The sequence below is a fragment of the Manis javanica genome, chromosome X (assembly GCF_040802235.1).
Source record: "Manis javanica isolate MJ-LG chromosome X, MJ_LKY, whole genome shotgun sequence".
NCBI lineage: Eukaryota > Metazoa > Chordata > Mammalia > Pholidota > Manidae > Manis > Manis javanica.
The window spans coordinates 6,527,702-6,549,008 of NC_133174.1; the positions used below are offsets into that span (position 1 = coordinate 6,527,702).

Sequence of the window (21,307 nt, forward strand, 5' to 3'; positions counted from 1 at the left end):
TTCTTTTCTCTCTCTCAAAAATAAATTCCAACTAGAATCTGGATTTGGTTGATCAGTCATTAACCTTGAAATCTTGCCTCCTTCTTTAAAGGAAGCAAACCCCATGAGCTTTTTGTCTGTTGTGTCCTGCAGACCCCAGCACAGAGCACAGTGCCTGGCACGTAGTAGGCCCCCAGTAAATATTTGTGGAACATTTGAGTCAACAGGGAAAAGAAAGGCCACTGACAGAAGACCCTCGGCATCCTCTTGTATTAATCACAGAATGTGCAACATCCTGTCCCACTACAAACTAGGAGGAAAATGCACACGCCTTTCCAAAGGGCCAAGCGGCTGCCCCCCAGTGCGTCCTCCAACATTTCTGCCGAGAGTCCCGTGGCCGCAAGCTCGAATCACGAAGCAGCCCTGCCTCCAGTAACTTTCTCCCCGAATATCTGAAAGCCGAACACACGAACGTGGGCCCAGCCCCAGGAGCCCCATTTCTCAGCCCTGGCCAGCGAGGTGGCGGCAGGATCCAGCCCTAGCCGAGAACGCAGTAACCACCAATGGGCATGGGAACGAGGGCTCGGGGCGCCAGGGGTGGAGGACTCCCCTTCTAAGGAGCAGCAGGTGACACTCGGGGACTACGTACGCGGCACCTTCCACCGTCACCCCCTACCGAGGACCTCAGGGGAGCCCCGGCTCCCACCAACCCTGCGCTGTCCCCTCCCAGGCCGGCCGAGTGGCGCCCCCTGTCGCCTTTGAGGGCACCGGGACACTTACCGCGTAGTGCAGCTGCGGTTTCTCGCGGTGCACCGGGTCCCCCATGTCGCCAGCCTGAGGTGGCAGCTCCTCTCAGAGATCCCCCTACTTCATCGCCATCCCCGGACGCGGGCCCTGCTCCTAGCGCCCCGAGCGCGGTGCAGAGCGCGTCCCGCCGCGGAGCCGGCGGGGACCGGGAGGAGGGACCGCGACGGCGAAGGGGAAGGAGAAGGAGGGGGAGGAGGAGGAGGAGGAGGGAGCGGCCGAGTCCGATGCAGAGGGCGGGCGTTTAATCCCGCCGTTTAATCCCTTCCGCGCTCGGCGGGCCCGCGTCGCGGCGAGGCCGCCAGCCGGTGGGGGCCGCGGCCACCGAGCGCGCCCACGACAGGTGTCAGGGCTGCGGGCGCCCCCACCTCTCGCCACGCTGCCCCTGCCCAGGCCCGTGCTCAAGCCTCCAACCCCGGCGAGAGGGCGAGCTTGGCTTCCCAGGAGGGACTTTGGCTAACTTTGCAGGGGTGTGGGTCTGACGCTGGAAGACGATTCCGAACCGGCTCCGGCGAGGGCGGAGTTTCGGGGTTTGCAAAGCCCTCCTTCGGGAGCGCCTTCATGGCGGGAACCGGGCAGCGAGCAGGCCTGAGGGGCCGGGAAAGGCCGCCTAGGGGAACTGCGGGGCTTGTGGGGGCGAGGAGTGGCCCGGCCGCGCCACTTTGGGCAAACTGAGTCCCAGAAGGTTTGCAGGACCTGGGCATGTCTGGGGAACCCCGCTGGAAGGGGGAGCCCCGGGAAATCTGCTGGAACTCTTGCTACAACGTGAGGATCGGCGTTGGTGCCAGGCAGGATTTGAGCTGAGTAGGGGGCAGGGTAAGGGTGTGTTCAAAGCGCTTTTTTTCTGTGTCTTGGCTCTTAGGTGCAAATCCGAAAACGACAAAGCAAGGCTTTGTAAACAGAAGAAACATACACAATTTGCAAATGCTGTAAGATAAACCAAATCATTTTTAGCACACATCGGAGGTTTACAGCACCACCTAAAACTGGCCTCTGCTCTGCAGTCCCTCATGGAAGCCTGCACTTTACAGCACCTTGGTGAAGAGCACCAAGGTCCCTCCCCAGGCCTGGCACTCCGTGATTTCTGTGCAGCCTCCCCGCAAGCTGAGTTCAGAAAAGGCAAAGTCTGGGGCCAAACTTGAGACTCTAGACCCAGTGGAATCAATCAATCCCAGCCCAAAATGGGGTAACTATCAAGTGGAAGCGGGGCTTCTGGGTGGCTTGTGTCAGTTGTTCAGGGTCCCCCTGTGCTGGACTCGTTCAGTGGCCCTCCTCCTGCTCTGTATAGGTTCTGGGGGCGGGGGATAGGAAGTGGCCCCCGGGCTTGAGTCCTTTACAGTTTAGTTGGATGGACCACCCACTGGCATCATAATCATAGATTTGATTTACTGCTCAGCAGTGAAAGGAAAATCCTAACTGATGTGCACAATGACACAGTATTCCCACAAGGTTTTGTTGAGAGAAACAAATTGCACACAAAAGAGAACCTACTGCAGGATACCATTTATTTATTCTGGAGTTGAAATTCAAATGTTGAACTGAAATGGGCAAATGTGATCTGTGGTGATACAAGCCAGAACAGTGTATTACCAAGATAGGGAGGTGGTATTGACTGAGAGGGGGATACAAGGGAACCTTCTGGGGTGCTGGAAATGTTCTAGATCCTCATCTGTATGACAGCTACCCAAGTACACCCACATGTCAAAACTCACTGAGTGGTCCAGTTCAGGTTTGCGCTGCTTAGCACCTCGCTATGTGTATTGTATCCTGCAAGATCATATGCTGCAGTAACATCCCCTGCTGAAACCGGCAACTTTCAGCCGGAGTGCTGCCTGTCTTAAGAGAAAGTCAATTTCACCATTTGTCCAAGTCTCCCTGCAGCTTGCTCTGCCCAGGTCTCCTTCCCATCTTCCACACACTATTTCTATTCAAGGTATATTCTAAACACCACTCTAATAAAAAAAAATGTCATATTTGCACATCTCGTCTTCTAAGAACAGAGCATGCCCACTCACCCTGGGTCCCTCCCTGCTCCCCAACCTGTTCAGGCAAAGCTGGGAAAATGAACCATTAAATCCCCTCTTTGCTTTCCCTCTGCACTGCTGCCAAAAGCAACCTTTAGAGCTCTGTCACCACAGACATTCAGAGTAAGTCAGAGAACTAGCGCAAACTTTGCCAACTGCATCCTTCAGAGAATGGCACCACCACCAATTTAAGGACCTCTGCTTGAACTCTCTGGCCTTAAAACTGCTTCCGCTGTCATATCTTCCAGTCAGTCCCCAAAGCCAAATACGCTTTCCCTACAAAAACTGTTTCATTAGTAATATATGTAAGCAATACAAGGTGAGTCCCTGGATTTAAAAAACTCTTGACCATAGTCTTTTAATCATTACCCGTGAGAAGTCACCTCTATCTTAAAAGTCATCTTAGATGTTGTCTGTATTCCACTTTTAAAAAATATATTAAGTCACTAAACAGCATTATTGTAAGCCAAAAATAATCCATCATTTCCAAACTGCACTTACATTTCAGGAATGACTTCTGCCTGCTAGCAGATTTCTTGCTAAATAGCCATTGCTAAGTTGGAGTTAGATTTTCAAGTGCAATACGGTTGTTTTCTGTGTTTGCAAGGGTTTGGGGAGATAGGACAAAGCATTCAAGGAAAGAAATTATCAGTCCATTTTGCAAGACTCTTAAATTCGCCTCAGAGTGAATCATACACCTCTTCAATTCTCAGTCCCTTTGTTCAAGGCTCAAGAAGGGATCTAGAAGATTGTGTGGATTCTAAGGGGTCTGGTAAATTTTAAACAATTCAGAGTCCACACATTATTTCTATTTGAATATATTTCAAGGTATAGTCTAGACACCACTCTAACATCTTATTCGCATGTCTTGACTTCTAAGTATCCTTCCCATGTTCTTTTTTATTCACTTGGTCCTTTATTCAATAAAGAGTTTTAAGTGCATACAGTTTGCAGGTATTATTCCAGGTCATTCAAACTCTATGTTAACCTGGCAGGTAGTTTTACAACGCGCCTTTGGCCTTTTGGGGTAAAGGAGGGAGACAAAGAGGGCCCAGAAAACGTCCCTTCAGAGGAGGCTGAGGCTCATCCCATTTGCTGGTTTAAGAGCCACCTTGGCTGATGTTCTCTTTCAGTTAGTCATTAAAAAAAATAATAATAAACTTCTCTGATGTTTATAATTCCCCCCAGAGAGGACTCAAAATTAATCTCTTGGAGTTCCTCTACCAGCATCACTTTTAAGAGAAAATGTATCACGCTAACAGTAGAATTTCCTCATCTTCCTGTCCCCAAACATTACAGCATTTCCAGGACCAAAGGCTGCCCTTGCTGCCAGAGAATTTAAATTCAAGTCCTTGTTGGCATTTACTCTGTCTGCCTATACTCTGAGTTAACATTTTCCACATTCAGTGCCAACTCAAGGGCTATTACTTCTTTCAGAAAAACTGTACCCAAATCCATGGAAGCAAATTCAACTTCAGAGGGGAGGATTTGCCACGAGCCCATGTGAGCACTAGAACCCACTTGGGCCAGGAGGATGAGGCCCCTCGGGGAGGCCCAGCCCTGACAAAGGTAAGAGTGGCTATGAGACCCCCTTGGGTGGGAACCCCTTCCCCAAGACCCAACACCCACACTCTTCCATACTATTGTCCTATCAACCCACCTGCTAGAGTATTTTTTTTTTAATTTTGAAATAGAAAAGTTAGTGACATAAAATGTGCAGTTTAATGAATTTTACAAGAATTCATAACCATCCTCAAGGTCAAGGAATAGAATGTTGCAAAGGTCCCAGAGGGCCCAGGTGCCCCGGCTGCATTCTAACACCCTCTCCCCTGACTGAGGGAGACATGGCCTGTCTTTTATAGACTTTGTTTCTTTGTTTTCCTGTCACAATAGGGCTTCTTAACCTTAGCACTGTTGACATGTGGGAATAGATCATTCTTTCCCCCAGCTGTAGTGAGGTATTAGTGACATATAAAACACTGTGTAAGCTTGAGGTGTCCAACATAATTTGATACACATGCATATTGTTAGATGATTACTACACTAGGGTTAGTTAACACAGTCATCACCTCACATGGTTACCATATTTTGTGTGTATGGTGAGAACATTTAAGATCTACTCTCTTAGAAACTTTCAAGTAGACGATACTGTTCAGGACACTCACCATGCTGTACATGAGACCCCCAGAACTTATTCATCTAATAACTGGACCGTTGCATCCTTTGAGCAACATGTCACCATTCCTCAGCCCCCCACCCCGTCACACTATACAATACTATACAATAACCACCATTCTATTCTGCTTCTATGAATTTAGTGTTTTTAGCTTCCACGTGTAAGTGAGATCACCCAGTACTCGGCTTTCTCTGTCAGACTTACTTCACGGAGACTGATGCCCTCGAGGCCAATCCTTATAGTCACAAATGGTAGGATGTCCTTCTTCCAGGGCTGCAAAGGATTCCACTGTATGTATATGCCCCCTCTCCTTTATCCATTCATCCTCAGATGTACCCTTAGGCTGTCTCCACAGCTTGGCTGCTGTGTATAATGCTGAGTGACTGTGCGAGTGCAGATACCTCTTTGAGGTCCTGCTTCTAGCCCTTTTGGATATATACCCAGAAGTGGGATTGCTGGATTATATGGTAGTTCTGTTTTTAATTTTTAACTTGTTGAGGAATGTCCATACTACTTCCCAGAGTGTCTGTACTAATTTACATTCCTACCAACAGTGCACTAGAGTGCCCTTTTCTCCACAGCCTCACAAATACTTGTTATCTTTCATCTTTTTGATACTAGCCATCCTAACTACTGAGAGGGAGTACCTACTGTGGTTTCGTTTGCAGTTCCCTGATGGTTAGTGATGCTGGGCACCTGTTACTGTGCCTGTTGGCCATTCATATGTCATCACTGGGAAAACCTCTATTCTGGTCCTTTGCCTATTTTTTAAAGGATTTTTTGTTTTTTTGCTATTGACTTGTATGAATTCCTTATATACTTCAGTATTAACTTCTCATCAGATAAATGGTTTGCAAATATTTTCTCATATTCCATAGGTTTCTTGTTCATTTTGCTGACAGCTTCTTTTGCTGTGCAGAAGCTTTGTAGTTTGACGTCATCCTACTTGTTGATTTTTGCTTTTATTGCTTGTGGTTTTGGTGGCATACTGATAATTCTTTGTTGTGGAGGTTATCCTACATATTGTCATGTTTGGCAGCATCCCCGGCCTCTACTAGATGCCAGTATTACTCCCCTGCCCAACAGCAACAACCAAAAATGTCTTCAGACATTGACAAATGTCCCCTGGGGTGGGGGGCAAGATCACCCTGTTTCAGAACCACTGCTTTTTAGGAAGTTACGCACTCATTAATATTAGAGCTTAGTGTTACCTGTTTTCCTACTTCATGGGAGTGAATCATAAGCGTGTATTGATTACATCTGGATTATTTTACTCAGCACTGTTTTTAAGGTTCTTCCATGTTGTCGTATGTAGCTGTAGTTTGTTTATTCCCACTGCTGGCTAGGATCTCACTGTATGTGTTTACCACTATTTCTCTTTTCGCCTGTGGTGGGCATTTGTGTCCTCTCCAGTTTTGGACTACTGAAAATCATACTGCTTGGACACCAATTACACATACCTCCTTGTGTGCACATGCATGCAGTTTTGTAGGGTACAAACCTAGAAAGAGAATTGCTGGGTCACAGGCATGCATATCTTCAACTTTACTGGACAATGCCCAACAGTTTTCCAAACTGATTGTACCAATTACAATCTTTATTTACATTATAGTATAAATAGACGGAACATAGTTTATATAAAGACTGAACATAGTTTAGAGTTGCCTCTCTTCTAGCTTTTCTCATTGGGCTAAAAAGATAAAATTCAGGAAATCAAACTCTAGGATCAGGAAGGAGAGATGGGAAAGCAGCTTAAGGCCTTCCTTGTCCAAAATTACATGTTTCCTATAAGTGAAGAAGGAGCGACCAGCCCTGCCAGGGTCCTGGAACTGGGAATGAACATTGCTGACTCTGCCCACATACACAGGTAGGAGCAATGGATATGCTATTGAGGGAAGACACTTTACTAGGCAGAAGTTCAAATTACTGGGGGGAAAGTCTCAGCAACCCAACTGTAAACTGAAGTGTGATTTAAGGAATTACCATTTTGCGCCATAGCCGTAACTTCTCCCCTTCCTCCTAACCCCATTAAGGCTAGGAAGATGGGGGAATCCAAAGAAGAATGAAGGGTCCCATTCCTTTCTCTAGGTAAGTTAAACAGAGACAACCCCCAGCCTGAAGACAAACCTGGTCTGAAGACCACTGAATGGGGAATTCCTGGGGGGTCCCCCAAATGATGCCTGGAGCTGTGGTGACATAGGACAGAGAGAGAAGAAGGCCCTGGCATTGCCTAGTACTACTGCCCTCTGCCTTGAACCCTACTACAAAGAATATCCCCAAATTATACATCAACTAGAACTGAGAACAGAATGGTCTGTGAACGCAGGAACAAAGGGGAGGGAGGGAGCGAGGGAGGGAGGGAGTGGGGCAACAAAGCTACTATCACAGCAGGTGCGGTTTGGTATCACTAGTTTGTCCTTCTCTCACCATTTTGATATTCTCACTGAAGAACTGCTACTCCAGGTGCCAGGGAGCCAAGGAGAGTACCTTATAAAGCATCCACAGAGATGTTTCTAAAATTAATTTTCTAGTCAAGGGTCATTAGGCAAAAAAGAAAGGCTGCAATCCCTTCAGTTATGACTTCCCGAAAGACACTTTGAGAATCAAGAAGCTACTTTTCATTATATTCATAATCTAATATTAGCCTGTTGCCTTCACCCAACCAGTTGCAGCGTCCTTTCCTCTGTACGATGTTGCAAGCACATAAGGCCTGAGGAATGCTCATGGCAACACCAGTGCTGCAGGTGCCAGAATGATTATTTGAAATGAAAACAATTCCCCTAATTATTCAGCACCTATGTCACGGGCTCTTTGTTCAACTAGATGCTTTGCAAACTGCAAATCTCTATCCTTAGAATAATAGTGCGGGGAAAGTATGATTACCCCCATTTTATTCATGAGGGTAATTGTTTTTCACATTAACTTGTTTTGCACATCTGGTAAACAGTGGAGTCAAGATGTACATGAAAACTGGGTCCATATCTCAGCAACCCAACTGTAAATTTAAGTGCCACATAAGGAATTACCATTTTGCAGGCCACTCCAGATGTTTCAAAGTAGAGACTCTTTGATAAGTCAGACTTACTTGTTAGATCGCTACGGTACCTTCTTATAAAAGAGGGTCAGACACTGCCAGTGCCCCCTTGCATGTCTCCTAGGCCAGCAGCTCTCGATGAGGACAATTTCCCACCCAAGGGACACTTGGCAATGTCTAGAGACATTTTTGATCATTACAACTGTTGGGGGGTGTGGAATGGGTGCCACTCGTATCTAGTGGGTAGAAGCCAGGGATGCTGCTGAACGTCCTACAGCATGTAGGACAGCCCCTCCCACAAGACAGCCCCTCCGGCCCCAAAGGGCAAGAGTGCCCAGGCTGAGCCACCCTTCCGAGACATAAGAAATTCATCCTTTACCAATTTCCACTTAGTAGGATACCTTACACCACCAACAAATTTTCTTTCAGTGGACTGGGTCTTGCACCACCCAAGAAAACAAGGAGAGATTTCCCTACAGAAGAGACGAACCTGACACACAGGTGGGTCTCCACCCAACATATCAAGTTGAAAGGCTAACAGATGGGCTACAAATTGACCATTTGTGTGATCAAAACTGACAACTATGCAGTCCTTTGGAAACACTGGACTAGTCACCCAACAAAACCAGTTATAACCTAAAAAACTCCTGGTTTCAGAGGCTCAGCAGTACTATGAATGATGGCATTTATCTGCTGCCCAGAGCTTACAAAGCAATTTCACACGTTACAGTGCCCCTGCCCCCACAGTTAATCTACTTTGCGATTATGATTCTCATTCTGATACGGGGCAGAACATACAAAACAAACATTAAGAATTCGTTGTCAGGAGCGAAATAAAATGAGGAGAATGAAACAGTGTGTCCTTCACTTGGTAAGTCACTTACCCTGTTTGTATCCCATTTATTCACCAAATAGGACAGGCCGGAGAGTTCCAGATCTCTTAAGGAATACTAGGTATACAAAGGTCAAGCACCAACAGTTTACCAGGGGCTTCTTTGCCTTGTTATGAAAAGAGAGCCAACCAAGGAAAAGTGCTCCAAGCACTTTTTCTTTGGGGCCAGGCTTTATGAAAAGTGGTTCTCAACCAGAATAGTTGTGTCACTCTGGACACAATTGGCAATATCTGAAGATATTCTTTATCGTCACTACTGGGGTGGAGGTACTAATGGTATTTAATGGGTAGAGACCAGGGATGCTGCTTAATATCCCACGATGAACAGGACAATCCTGTCCCCCATCCTCACGCAACACACACAGGCACGGCAAAGAATCATCTGGCCCCAGATGTCAATAGTGCCACAGCTGAGAAACCCTCCTTTATGGGTGAAATTGTTCTCATCAAAATAAATCCTAATGTATCAGAGTCTAGGCATCAGAGTAGGGCTTTTCATTATTTCAAATTTGGTTGCCATCTTTCTTCACATTCATAGACACAGCATATATGGAAAGATACTACCTGAAGGGACTATAAGATTTCTTCTCCCTTTCAGTAGAGACAGGACAAGAGGAAAAGGAATCAGAAAGAAATGGCTAATCAGTGTTTCTGAAAGTATGGTCTTTAGCACCGCATGCATCAGAATCACTTGGGGCGAGATTTTTTTAAAAAATGATTGTGAGGACCTCCCCAGAACACAATGAGTCAGAGTGTCTTGGAGCTCCACCTCAGGATTGACATTTTTGGCAAGATCCCTCGATTTTCATCGTGTACAATACAGTTTGAGAACCACTGATGCCATGGTAGTAAGATGCAGAAACTGATGATTGGAAAGGCCGAGTGACTTGTTCAAGGTCATGTAACCAGCATGAGACGATGTCAGAACGCATCCCAAGCTCCGGATTTAATGTTAAAAGAAGGTGGAAATATCCCTAAGTTTATGACTAACAAGAAATAATCAGACCCATTTGCAGTCATCAAAAAAGAAATGGACATAACATTCAGCCCACTTCAGCACAAGCCAGAGTCTGCCAAGCGACTTCGTACATTTTCCTGTGGTTTTGTCAAGTTTTCTCCCCATTGTCTTCATGACTGAGAGCAAAAAGAATGCTACACATGACTCTTTTCAAAGCTCTTAGGATAGCTGATTCCTTTTCTCACATGAACATGCCAAAAAATGACAAATGTGTATAAATTACACAAACTATTAGCCCCTTTAGACTTTCTGAAGGGAAAATCCCTTCAGAGTCTATTAAAAACCCTTCCCACCTAGGAATAATTCTTTGTCTCCCATCTTGGCCAAATAAAGTTGTCAGCCATTAGTTCCCTATGGCTGACGGGAAGGCCTGAGAATTGGAACAAAGGAAAGCTCTTCCGTGTATCATAACAGACAATGAAACAACTTCAAGGTTATCAATCAGTTTGCATTTGTGTAAGTTCCATTTTTACAGTGGATGATGGAAAGAACAAAGAAAATTCAGTCTGTGAAAGTTGTAGAAGGACATGAAGACAATGATGAATGATTTGAAAGGATATCACATGTAAGAAAGGAAAGCCTTGTCGGTTTTCTCCAGAAGGTTGGACAAAGATCAAGAGGAAATTATGAAGACTTGGATTTTGGCTGAACATAAGAAAGAACTTTCTACATTTGAGACCTGGCAATTCTATTCCTAGGTATATAATTGAAGAGAAATGAAAACAGGTCCACACAAAAATTTGCACACTTATGTTCACAGCAGCATTATTTATTTATAATAACCAAAAGGTGGAAACTCAAATGTCCATTAACTGATGAATGGATAAACAAAATGTGGTCTATCCATAGAATGGAAGATTATCTGGCCATATAAAGGAATGAAATACTGTTACACAATAGAACATGAATGAACCTTGCAAACATTACGCTAAACAAAAGAAGCCAGTCACAGAAGACCACAAATTACATTATCCCATTTATACAAAATATCCAGAATAGGCAAATCCACAGAGATCAAAAGTAGATCCTTAGTTGCCCAGGCTGGGGAGATGAGGAGTTGGGGAGTTGCGGAAGTGATAGCTAAAGGATCCAGGTCTCTTTTTGGGGTGGTGAAAATGTTCTAAAATTGATTGTGGAGATGACTGCACTACTCTGAAATATACTAAAAACCACTGCATTTTTTACATTAAATGGGAAAATTGTATGAAATGTGAATTTCATATGAATAAAGCTGTTGAGAAAGAAGGAAAAAAAAGAAAAGGGAGGGATTGAGGGAGGAAGGAAGGAAGGGAGAAAGGAAGAGAAGAAGGTCTCTTTCATAAATCAAGTGGTGCCAGAGAAGTCAAACAGTTGTCCTGGGAGGTGCTGATTTTCTCCTTCCAGGCAATATTTAAGGTGAGCCTGTATGACCATCAGCTGGAAAGGCTGCACTATATGAGCAGTTCCACTATAGGTCCTGGAACCCTAAAATGTCATAGTCAATGTGTTATCCCTTTCCTCTTTCCTTGACAGCAACATGAATGGCTCAAGGCTAAAAACCGGCTTCTATTCATTCATTCAGCCCATTCTTTCATTCCTCCAATGCAAACTGAAGGCAAAGCCTTATGATATTTCTTGATTATATATTGCTTTTTGCCTTAGGTACAGTTCCCCAGAAACAGACAATAAGACAAGGATTCATGTGCAAGTCATTTATTAGGGATGTGTTCTCAGGAGAAACTGGTAAGGGGTAAGCCTAACAGTGTAGGACAGGGGAAGAAGCCAAGTAGGGGGTGATTTCTGGCAATGTCCCTGTCTCAGCCTGATCCTGCGGGGAGCTCTGGAGTATAAATTCCATCTCAGAGTGGTCCCACCTCAAGCCGAAAGAACTGAGATTTCATATTCTCACGCCTACCAATCATGGGCTATGGAGTGCCCCAGGGTGATGTAAACTGCCAGGCACTTCCTGCTCTTTGTGGGCACAGGGAAACTACTCGAGAACCCCAAGGGAAGCCCTCTGAGAAAGTTCACGATGCCGGTCATTAGAAGCAAACCACACAGAAGCTGGGAGATGGGACAGGCACACAGAACGGTGAAAGATCTGAGATCTTCTGGGCGGAGCACCAAAAGCAAGCATCCACTATACTTTTGGCTGAAAACCTGTTAAGCTTGAAAGGCTGTTTGGGACTGTTCCTATGTCAGAGGTCTGGAACAGGAAGAAGCTTGCGGCCCCCAGATGTGTTTCCAGCAAGGTGAAGTATGAGTCCATCTTCGAAGACTTTATACTCCAGCTTATTCCCTTCCTTGATAAATGCTCTGCCTGGCATCTTTGCCCACATTAGGCCTATTTCATTTCATATACTAAAAAATCTGCTGAAGTGGTTAATCTGCCTACAGGCACTACAGGCATTTTCTCAGCAGCTTCAGCATCTCCAACTGTCATTTAGCCACTTGCTTTCAGTTGGGTGGATTCCAAAAGATGCAAACCCATGAAACAATCCAGGACTGGGTTACTTGACTCCCAGATTTATTTCCTTCCCCTGAATCATCATCTCAAATAGGTCTAAGATGTTGATCCCCAGCAACACAGTTGAATTTTCTCTGTTTTATCAATCATTTTATGATAACATTTATTACCATCTTTTTTGGTGGGGATTAAATGTGTGTGTGTGTGTGTGTGTGTGTGTGTGTGTGTGTGTGTGTGTGCAGCAGTCAGAACAGTGCCAGGCATATATCAGCTCTTTTAGCCACATCTCAATCTTTGCTATTGTGACATGGGTATAAAACTGCTCAGGTTACATGATGAGGTCCTTTGTCCTCAAAACTGTTCTTCCTATCAAAGGACTTGCAACAATTTCTCTGACCTATTTCAATTTTGAAAATTAGTTTCTGTAGTGCCTTCCTTTCTTTTTTATGGCTTTTTTAATTGAAATATAGTAGATACACAATATTATATTGGTTTCAGATGTACAACAGTGATTCAACAATTAATACATTACTAAATGCTCACATACAGTGTCATTACCATCTGTCACCAAAGATATGACAATATTATTGACTATATTCCCTATGCTATACGTTCATCCTCATAACTAATTTATTTTATAATTGGACATTTGTCCTTGATCTCAGATCTTTTACCCATTCTCCTGATTCAGAAAACAAAAATACCACTTTATTTCGTTTGCTTTTTTTTTCTACTTTTGGTTTTCACCTTCTCCCTCCTGTAGTTTTACAAGTCCAAAAAATATATATATTATCTTCCACATACTCTCTGCTTCTTCTTACTAGCACTTTCTTCTCCCACTGTCTCTGAGGTTATCATACAAGATGGGGTTAAAGGCACAACCCATCAGCCCGAGGCAGAAATACAGTGATTAGATGGACTGCCAACAAAGGGGGAGAAAAAGGCAGAAACAAAGAAAGCATCCGGCACTTCTTAAGGCATATTTCAGCAGGGAGGAGAGCGCCAGGGGGCTTTGCTCCGGAGTGTGGGCTTGTTTGTATCTACGAAAGTGCACAAGTTGAAATTCCATAAATAGAGGAGCTTCTGTACCACTTTCTGTTCCTAATATTTTCTTTTCCTCTGACGTCTGTCCTCAGCATTTCAGTCCGCAGCGAGCACTTAATAAATGCATGCTGACTTACGTTAGACTGTGTTCAGGGGCACAAAGCATTCCAGGAAAATCCAGGGAAACACCCAAGATGAAAAATCATCATTCAGTTGTTCTACAAAAGCCTGAAACAGAAAGTATGTCGCACTTCACCATTTTTTTTTTTTGTCTTGTTTTGCTTGTTCAAAAGGAACAAATAAGGGGAGGTGTTTGTCTCAGATCTAGCACAGGAGTCCGTAAAAATGGTTTTTACATTTCCAAATGGTTGAAAGAAAAATGGAAAGAAGAGTAACATTTCATGACATGTGCAAATTATATGAAATTCCAATTTTGACATCCATAACTAGTCTCACTGGCGCACAGTCACACCGTTTCATATACTTACTTGTCTGTGGTGCTTTCGACAGCCTAACGTACATGGTCTTTTACAGAAAATGTTTGCTGACTCCTGATTTAGAAAATGAAAATAGCACTTTATTTCGTTTGTGGTTTTTTTCTACTTTTGGTTTTCACCTTCTCCCTCCTATAGTTTCACAAGTCCAAAAAATATATATATCTTTCATATATTCATTTCTTTTAACATCTCAATTAGTTTGTTTCATTTATAGCATTGAAGCAGACAACTTGCCAAAGAGAAGCCAACCTGTTGCGGTCAGGCAGACTTCCAAATGAGATTCTGCTGCTTCACGTATCGGAGCTTTTAGAGGCACATTTATGTTATTTCTAGAAGTCTCGGGTAAATGTACGTGGGATTCATTTGGTCTGCAGAAGGCACCCCACTCCCATTTCTTCTAGACAAGTAAAAATCATGACCAAAAGCAAACATGTCCTTGTTGCATTTGTATTTGCTATTCTCAAGTCATTTGTCCAAGTATTTCCCTCTCACTGACTGGTGTTTCCTAAGCCTCATCAAAAGGAAAGCTTCAGCTGTGTCCCCACCCTGCAAGTGCGATCCTGCCTTCCAACACATGCCATTCCTTGGTGTCCTCCTCTCCAAGCTTGAACTGGGTTTGCAGCCGCCTTCCCTGGATTTAATTGATATACCCCACCACACTACATGCTCTGAGACCAGAAAAGTAGAAGATTCTAAAATGTCCATGTCTATATTTGGCCCCTGGAGTCCAACGATTCTATCTTGTCTGAAAACCTAGGCCACTCAGAGGAAGTGACATCAAATTGTTATTTATTTTTATGGAATAAACCTTCTGATAGGCTGTGACTTCCAGGTTATGCCATACTGTATAGACAAATATGTGTGCATATAAGATTTTCAGACTAGTCGAGATTCTGGAAGGTATTCAGAAATCCACCCCGTTTCCTGCAACTAGCACAATGCATGCAGCACCCTCTTCACATTCTGGACATTCCAAAATGTGGCCATCTACCTTCCTGAGTTCTTGCCGGGGAGATGCCCTTTGAAATTCTAGGTCACACATGAACATGAGTCCTTTGCTTTCAAGGGGTAAATTTCCTCCACCTGTAACACCCTTCTTCCCGCATCACATCCATTTCTCCCCTGCCCTTCTCCCCACTTCCATCCACCTCTCTGGATTTCCTGGACCTTACAGACCCACCCTCCAGCCTCCAACAGAGGCTCTGCTGGCCTTCTGATCACATCTCTGTTAGGGTTCTCATCTTACCAGTTTCTTCCCGAAACACTGTTCTCTTTGGAGACAGGGGCTGTCATAGTCATCTTTTTTATCCGCAGAGCCTGGTCCCACATCTATTATACAGCAACCACCACTGGAGAACTAATTTGTTGAATGGTGTTACTCAGTATGATTCCAGGAGGTGAGAATAACCAGCATTTGGTGGTTACGGCATCAGCAACTCCACAAAGAACCTGGACTGGAATCAGCTAGCACGGCAGTGATTGCTGCTTGGAGTAACCTGCTGATTCATCCATCAGAATCATTTCCTTGGGCCTAGTCTTAACACCCATGCTCAGATGTGGAGTACTGCAGATGACTCGCAACTATCATAAGGACACTGCAATACAGTCCTAAAAGCAAAACCTTTTAAAATCATAATTCTGGCCCTTAGGAAAGAATAAAGCACTTGTCCAGAAAAGTAAGGTCCACAGGAGATCCCAGGGAAGCTGTCCAACCTCAGGGCCACCATTTCAGGTTACAGAATAAATGCATTCAAGGGCCTCCCACAAGGGAATTCAGGATGACCAAGAGGTAAATGTGGCCCACAGAACAGGGGGGCTTTCCAAGGGCACTTCAGTCTACACAGGGCTTAGGAGGCAGGAGTCTCTACTTTGGTTTCTCATGAAACAAGTGGAATCCAAAAAAGGCCCATGAAAAGGCTGAGCTTTGATAACTGTGAGTCCCATCTTTGCACATTCACCCCTGTCCAACTGGGTTATCAGACACTGAGACCTAACTCCTGAATGGTTCGACACTGAGAGGACACCAAGGGACAGAATAGTGTGCTTTCTCCTAAGACAAGGCTCCCCAAATGCTTTGGCCCACAAAGCAAGAAGCCCAGTTACCTTCTGACCACAAGCACTCGGCAATGGCCCCCTGCTCCCATCCCCCCAGCCCCCCAACTCCACTCTCCTACTCAAACTGCTGAGAAGAAAAGGGACAGAACAGGGAAGTCGCTTCCCTGATGAGGAGCAACCCCCACCCCCCGAAGCAGCAGGAACCCAAACATTGGGACTGAAGGAGTTGGGAGGGTGTCACTTCGCCTCCTAATACTATGTCTTAATTTCCACCAAAATGCAACTCATGCAATTTCCTGTGTTTCTCCTAAACTGGTATTTAGATTTTTTTTAAATTGACCTTTGAGGTACTACACCAGCCTTGGGAGACTGTATCAAAATAATCTAAATCTTCTGGGATTCTTATAAACAGGCAGCTCCAGCTCCTTTTCATCACTTGCCAGTTGTTTTTTTTAACTTTGGAGGATGGTAATTTTTAAAAATCTCATGAATGTCTACATACGTGTATTCAAATTTTAAGTATGGCCATCAATTACTCTAATGTTTGGATTATCACCTCCCTTTTATCCATTTTCAGCATTTAATATTTTTCTTTCTTTTATAGCCCTTCTCACTTGCATCCATGGGAGGAACAAATGGAATGGATCAGCCAAAAATTTGGGAGATTTTTTGGAAAGACCTGGATATTTCTTCTGACCCTGTACTTTAAAACCTGCCTCAGTTTCTGGCTTTGGAGGGATAATACTTTAATCCTTTTTAAAATCTAAAATTGATGTTTTGGAGAAGTACACTCATCTTAACCAGCCTCCCACAGAAGAAGACAGGGCAGCAAGCCAGAATTTGAGAGTGCAACTGAGGCAGACAACCCTTAGCCTACGAACAGCTCCCGCAGTCTCCAGCGCCTCTTTACAACTTCACAAAGTTAAGACTAAACAGAAATGGAGGGGGGAAAACCCTTCCTTCCAAATCACCTTCTTTGGACCCAGAAATTCCACACCCAGCTGACTCTGCAGCCTTCACTTTCTCCTTCAGCCTGAAAGCCCAGGCGCCGGGGGTCTGCTTGTGGGGTAATCCTTCAGCTTAGATACAACCTTCCAGTCCTCACGGGGGGGCTACTAGGAGCTGGGACCACCTAGATGGCCACACCCCCAGGGTCCATGTACTCTAACACAAAAAGCTGGGAATAGAAAATATATTCCATTTGTTACTGAGACTAGAATGCAAACACAAATTCAAACAAAGCACCAGGCCTGCTGTGTAGCCTACGGTGGTTGTCTTTTGAGGAACACATCACAGGCAACATTTTGAATAGAAAGCTGGCTGGGAGCAGTGCTGCTAGGGTTGCATCATTAAAGAGATGCATATTCTTTTTCTTTTTTGGCGGAAGGGGACGCCTGACTGAAATATAACGTACAAGCTGAACAGTACTGAATTCATGAGCACACAACTCAGTCCACTTTGCCAAAATGAATACCCTTGAATAATGACTACGTGGACAAGGAAAGCCCCTCCTAATCTTTACCCCCTAAAAGTAACCGCTATCCTGGATATCAACACCATAGTTTCTCATTTTTGTTGGTGGTGGTTGTTTTTGTTTGCCTGTTTCTGAACTTTAGATAATAGAATCCAGGTGTGGATGGTGCTTTCCTCTGGTCTGGCTTCTTCCAGCACAACTGCACGTTAATAGCGCGCAGTGGTACTTTATCTTCCCTGCTGAGAAATAACCCATGGAATGAAGAAAACACGATTGTCTCCCTTTTCTACTGTTGAAGGATATTTTATCAGTCTGGGGGTATTGATGATAGTGCCAATTTGAACATTCTAGTACATGCCTTTTGGTGAACACAGGTAGGTGTTTCAGTTGGGTATATCCCTGGGAGTACAACTGCTCTACTACAGGGATTACATATGTTCTGCTTTACTAGATGCTGCCCAACAGTTTTCCAAAGTATTTGTACCAACCTACACTGCCACAGGCGATGTGTGAGCATTCCAGTTGTCCCATGTTAATGTAATACTTGGAACTGTCAGTTCTCTCTGTTTCTTAATTATAGCCCTTCGGATAGGCAAGGAATAGCGGTGTGCTGTGGTTTTAATTAACATTTCCTGGTGACTAATGATTTGGAGCACTTCTCATATGTATATTGGTCTTTGGATGTCCCTTTTGTAAAGTGTCTGTTCCAGTCTTTTGCCAATTTTTCCATTAGGTCTAGAATAGGGTTGGCAACATTTTCATGTAAAGGACCAGAGAGAAAGTATTTTTGACTTTACAGGCCATACAGATTCTATCACAACTGCTCAACTCTGCTGTGATAGCATAAAAACAGCCACAGACCATAAATGAATGGCTGTGGCTGAGGCCCAATAATGCTTTATTTACCAAAACAGTCAGTGGGCTGAATTTAGCTATGAAAGGCTATGGTTTGTTCGCCTCTAGCTGAGAAGATCTATGTGGCTTTGATTTTTGAACAGTAGCAAAAGTTGAGTTGTATACCAGAGTTTGCTGTCTTTCCAATGTCCACTCTTCTCTTATTCATTGGTACCATAACACTGGAAGAGGTGCCATAATACGTGGCTGAAAATAAAGGCATCAGAGACGGAGTGTTGGGTGGGGTCTTCTAGGAAATGGTTTAAGGGACACTGTCTCAGCGAGGATGCCCCCTTGAGCCCCCCTCTTCCCTATTCTTTCTGTTTGTGGCATGGGTATGATGAATGGATATAGAGCACGGCATAGTGATCATGAGACAACTTAGAATGTGAAAGCTGCTGCTAAGGATGACAAAACAGACAAAATCCGGGACACTTAGAGGATTGCTGGACTGTTATACCAACCCAGGCCTTTCACTTGGAACAACTACTACCTGCCTTGTGTAAGACACTCCTATTTCAGTTCTGTTACTGGCAGCCCAATGTAAATTCTTAAAGGATAAATGAAAACTCCCATCCTGTTTGATTATATTTTTATTCCTCATAACTCCTGACAGAAATTTTAGCCTTCAGTTTTATTACTTAGCTATATCACACACCAGCACTGAACACTTAGCCCATGTGTTTCTCTTTGCATGACTTTTCTGTTTCTGTCCTGTTTCTTTCCCCTTGGTCGTATACTTTTGATGGAGGAGAAATATCCCATATTTCTCTGTGTGCCCAGTACTAAAAAGTAAGTTCATCATGTCTAGCCAGGGCTCCACAGCATATTTCTTTGCGATGATCATGTTTATGTTAAAATGAACATCCTTCTTTAGGCAAAATTATAGCATATTTTTGGCCAGAAAGGCAGTTAAAGAAAGACAATTTTGGGCACTGTAGGCAAAGGGCAGGGCCAGGTAGCCCTTACTAGGCATACGGTTCTGTAATACTAATACTCTAAATTTAGGCAACTCAAAATTACACTTCTTGGAGCATTGTTTAATCTTTTGACACACTAATAAGAGACTAATTTCCTCTATTTTAAGTGCATTTAGGCTGAAGTCAGGTGATCACAGAATGCTCTCTCACAAAGCAGGGGCCGGGGGCTCACGTTTCTTGGCTGCCGTCTCACAGTTGTTTAGAGCCAAGCTTGCTCCTTCCTAAAACACTATATCCTAAGACGGTAGTCTTATAATTTCAAAGTATGAAATATGCTTTCTAAAGCATAATACAATGTAGCAATTTTAAAACATCCATTTTTATCCTATTCTCTATGGTTGGTTTCCCTCAGTTTACAAGGAGCCATTATTTTGGACTCAAGACCATTTTTGCAGTGGAGGCTTTCCACGGAAGGCTCTTGGACTGGGAACCACAGGGAAACAGCACATTTACTAGTCCGTATTTCACAGCTAAGATGGAAGAGCAACAAGACCCAGGAAACACCTGAAAAGTCGACTGAAATTCAACTGAAGATGAAGCCACAACGTTCACTGAAGCGTTAGAAACAATACCTGTTACCATTTTCATGGCAGGTACACCCAGGCAAAGAACGGCACAATGTGAAGGTAAGACTGGGACAAGGCACTGTTAGTGGATGCAGCCATGTGGCCTCATTTATTTTTCTGTCAGGGATCAGCAACTTTGGCCTCCAGACCTAGAGGGCCTTATCTGAGTTAAAGAGAAGATAAAGGCTCCAGAGAAGGCCGACCAAAGGAGGAAGGTAGGGGGAAGAAGGGAAACTCCACGTCCACCATCTCAAATAGATTCCATGAATTCATATCACATTAAAACCAAATTTATTAAAAGGCAAATCACAGCTGGTACTGAGCTGCAGATAACGAAATTAATGCTGACCTTTTTAACGGATGGTCGCACATAATTATCTTGCCTGCATTATGGACTGAAGATCTTGGCTTCATATTTTCAGGTGGGAGGCTGATTCTGATTACAGGTTAGAGTGCATATTACTACCTGGAGATTTTTTTATGAGCTTTATTTTTAGCAAAGGTACGTGCCAGGAACTACACAATCCAAGCGTCCACTCAAGGCTTTAACTAGCAGTCTGTTCTACTTGTGACAGGATTTACTGAGGGAGAAAAACATATTTTTCCCTTATTCTTAAGACCAAAGGAATGATTGCTTTTCAAATCACCTCTGATTTCTCCAGCACTCTTGTATTGTAGCCCAGTCTGTTGTAAACCCATTCTCTTCTGTCTGAAGTACTGCAAAGCACTTTTCCAAGCAGGAAGCCTGGTGCCAGTAATAGTGTGACTGTAAAAGCCAATATAAAAGCCATTATAAACTAAGTTGTAATTCCTTCCTATTTAGAACTTAAACTCTGTTTCTATTAGGAGGAGAACATTCTTTTTAAAGCACTGTTCTTTTCCTATTGTCTGAGCTCACTGTGCCCTCTGGGTCAAAGGTGAGATTGTTAGCAGTGAAGGTTTAAGACTTGAGCATACAGTCCATATGAGCATGAAATGGTTAAACGTCCAGGCTGTTAGAACAGGACAGGAAGGAGTCAAAGACTGCTGCAGAGGAGGAAAGCCTTCTGCGATTTCAGGAGTCCTTAAAATTCTTCCCCATTCTCCGAAGCCAAAATGCCTGGCTTGCAAGAGGGCTGAATAATTTTCACCCGTACTTGGGCAGTCTTTAGGGTGGTGCTACTTACACCCAGGCAACAAAAACCGAACTGTCCCAGACAAATCTAGATGTGTGGACACCCTACACAGGTAGCCCCTTCTCTCCACCACTCAGTGCAAAGCTGGGATCAAACACGAAGAGAGAAACCCACGGCGGCGCGGGGACACAGCCAGTGCTTTTTAGGACGTCAGTTGAATGGCAGCAAACCCCGAGCGGTGCAGTATCAAATTAGAGCAGTGGCACTCAGTCGGGACAATTCCGCCTCCCAGGCGACATGGGCAATGTC

General features: G+C 44.2%; 1 protein-coding gene across 5 annotated transcripts in view; it reads right to left on the reverse strand.

Moving 5' to 3' along the window:
- Nucleotides 1-21,307, reverse strand: part of ARHGAP6 (Rho GTPase activating protein 6) — a 432,000-nt gene that overhangs the window by 229,910 nt on the left and 180,783 nt on the right. The window contains exon 1 of one of the 5 annotated variants that reach the window (XM_073228024.1): nt 760-1,278. The exons of 2 other annotated variants lie outside the window; for them this stretch is intronic. Coding sequence is in view for 1 of the 3 variants with exons in the window: in XM_017676183.3 (XP_017531672.1) it covers nt 760-804 (45 nt within the window). In the remaining 2 variants the exon portion in view is untranslated. Of the gene's footprint in view, nt 1-759; nt 1,279-21,307 lie in introns of those variants that run through there. 2 more of the 5 variants (XM_017676184.3, XM_017676183.3) reach the window with 2 other exon arrangements.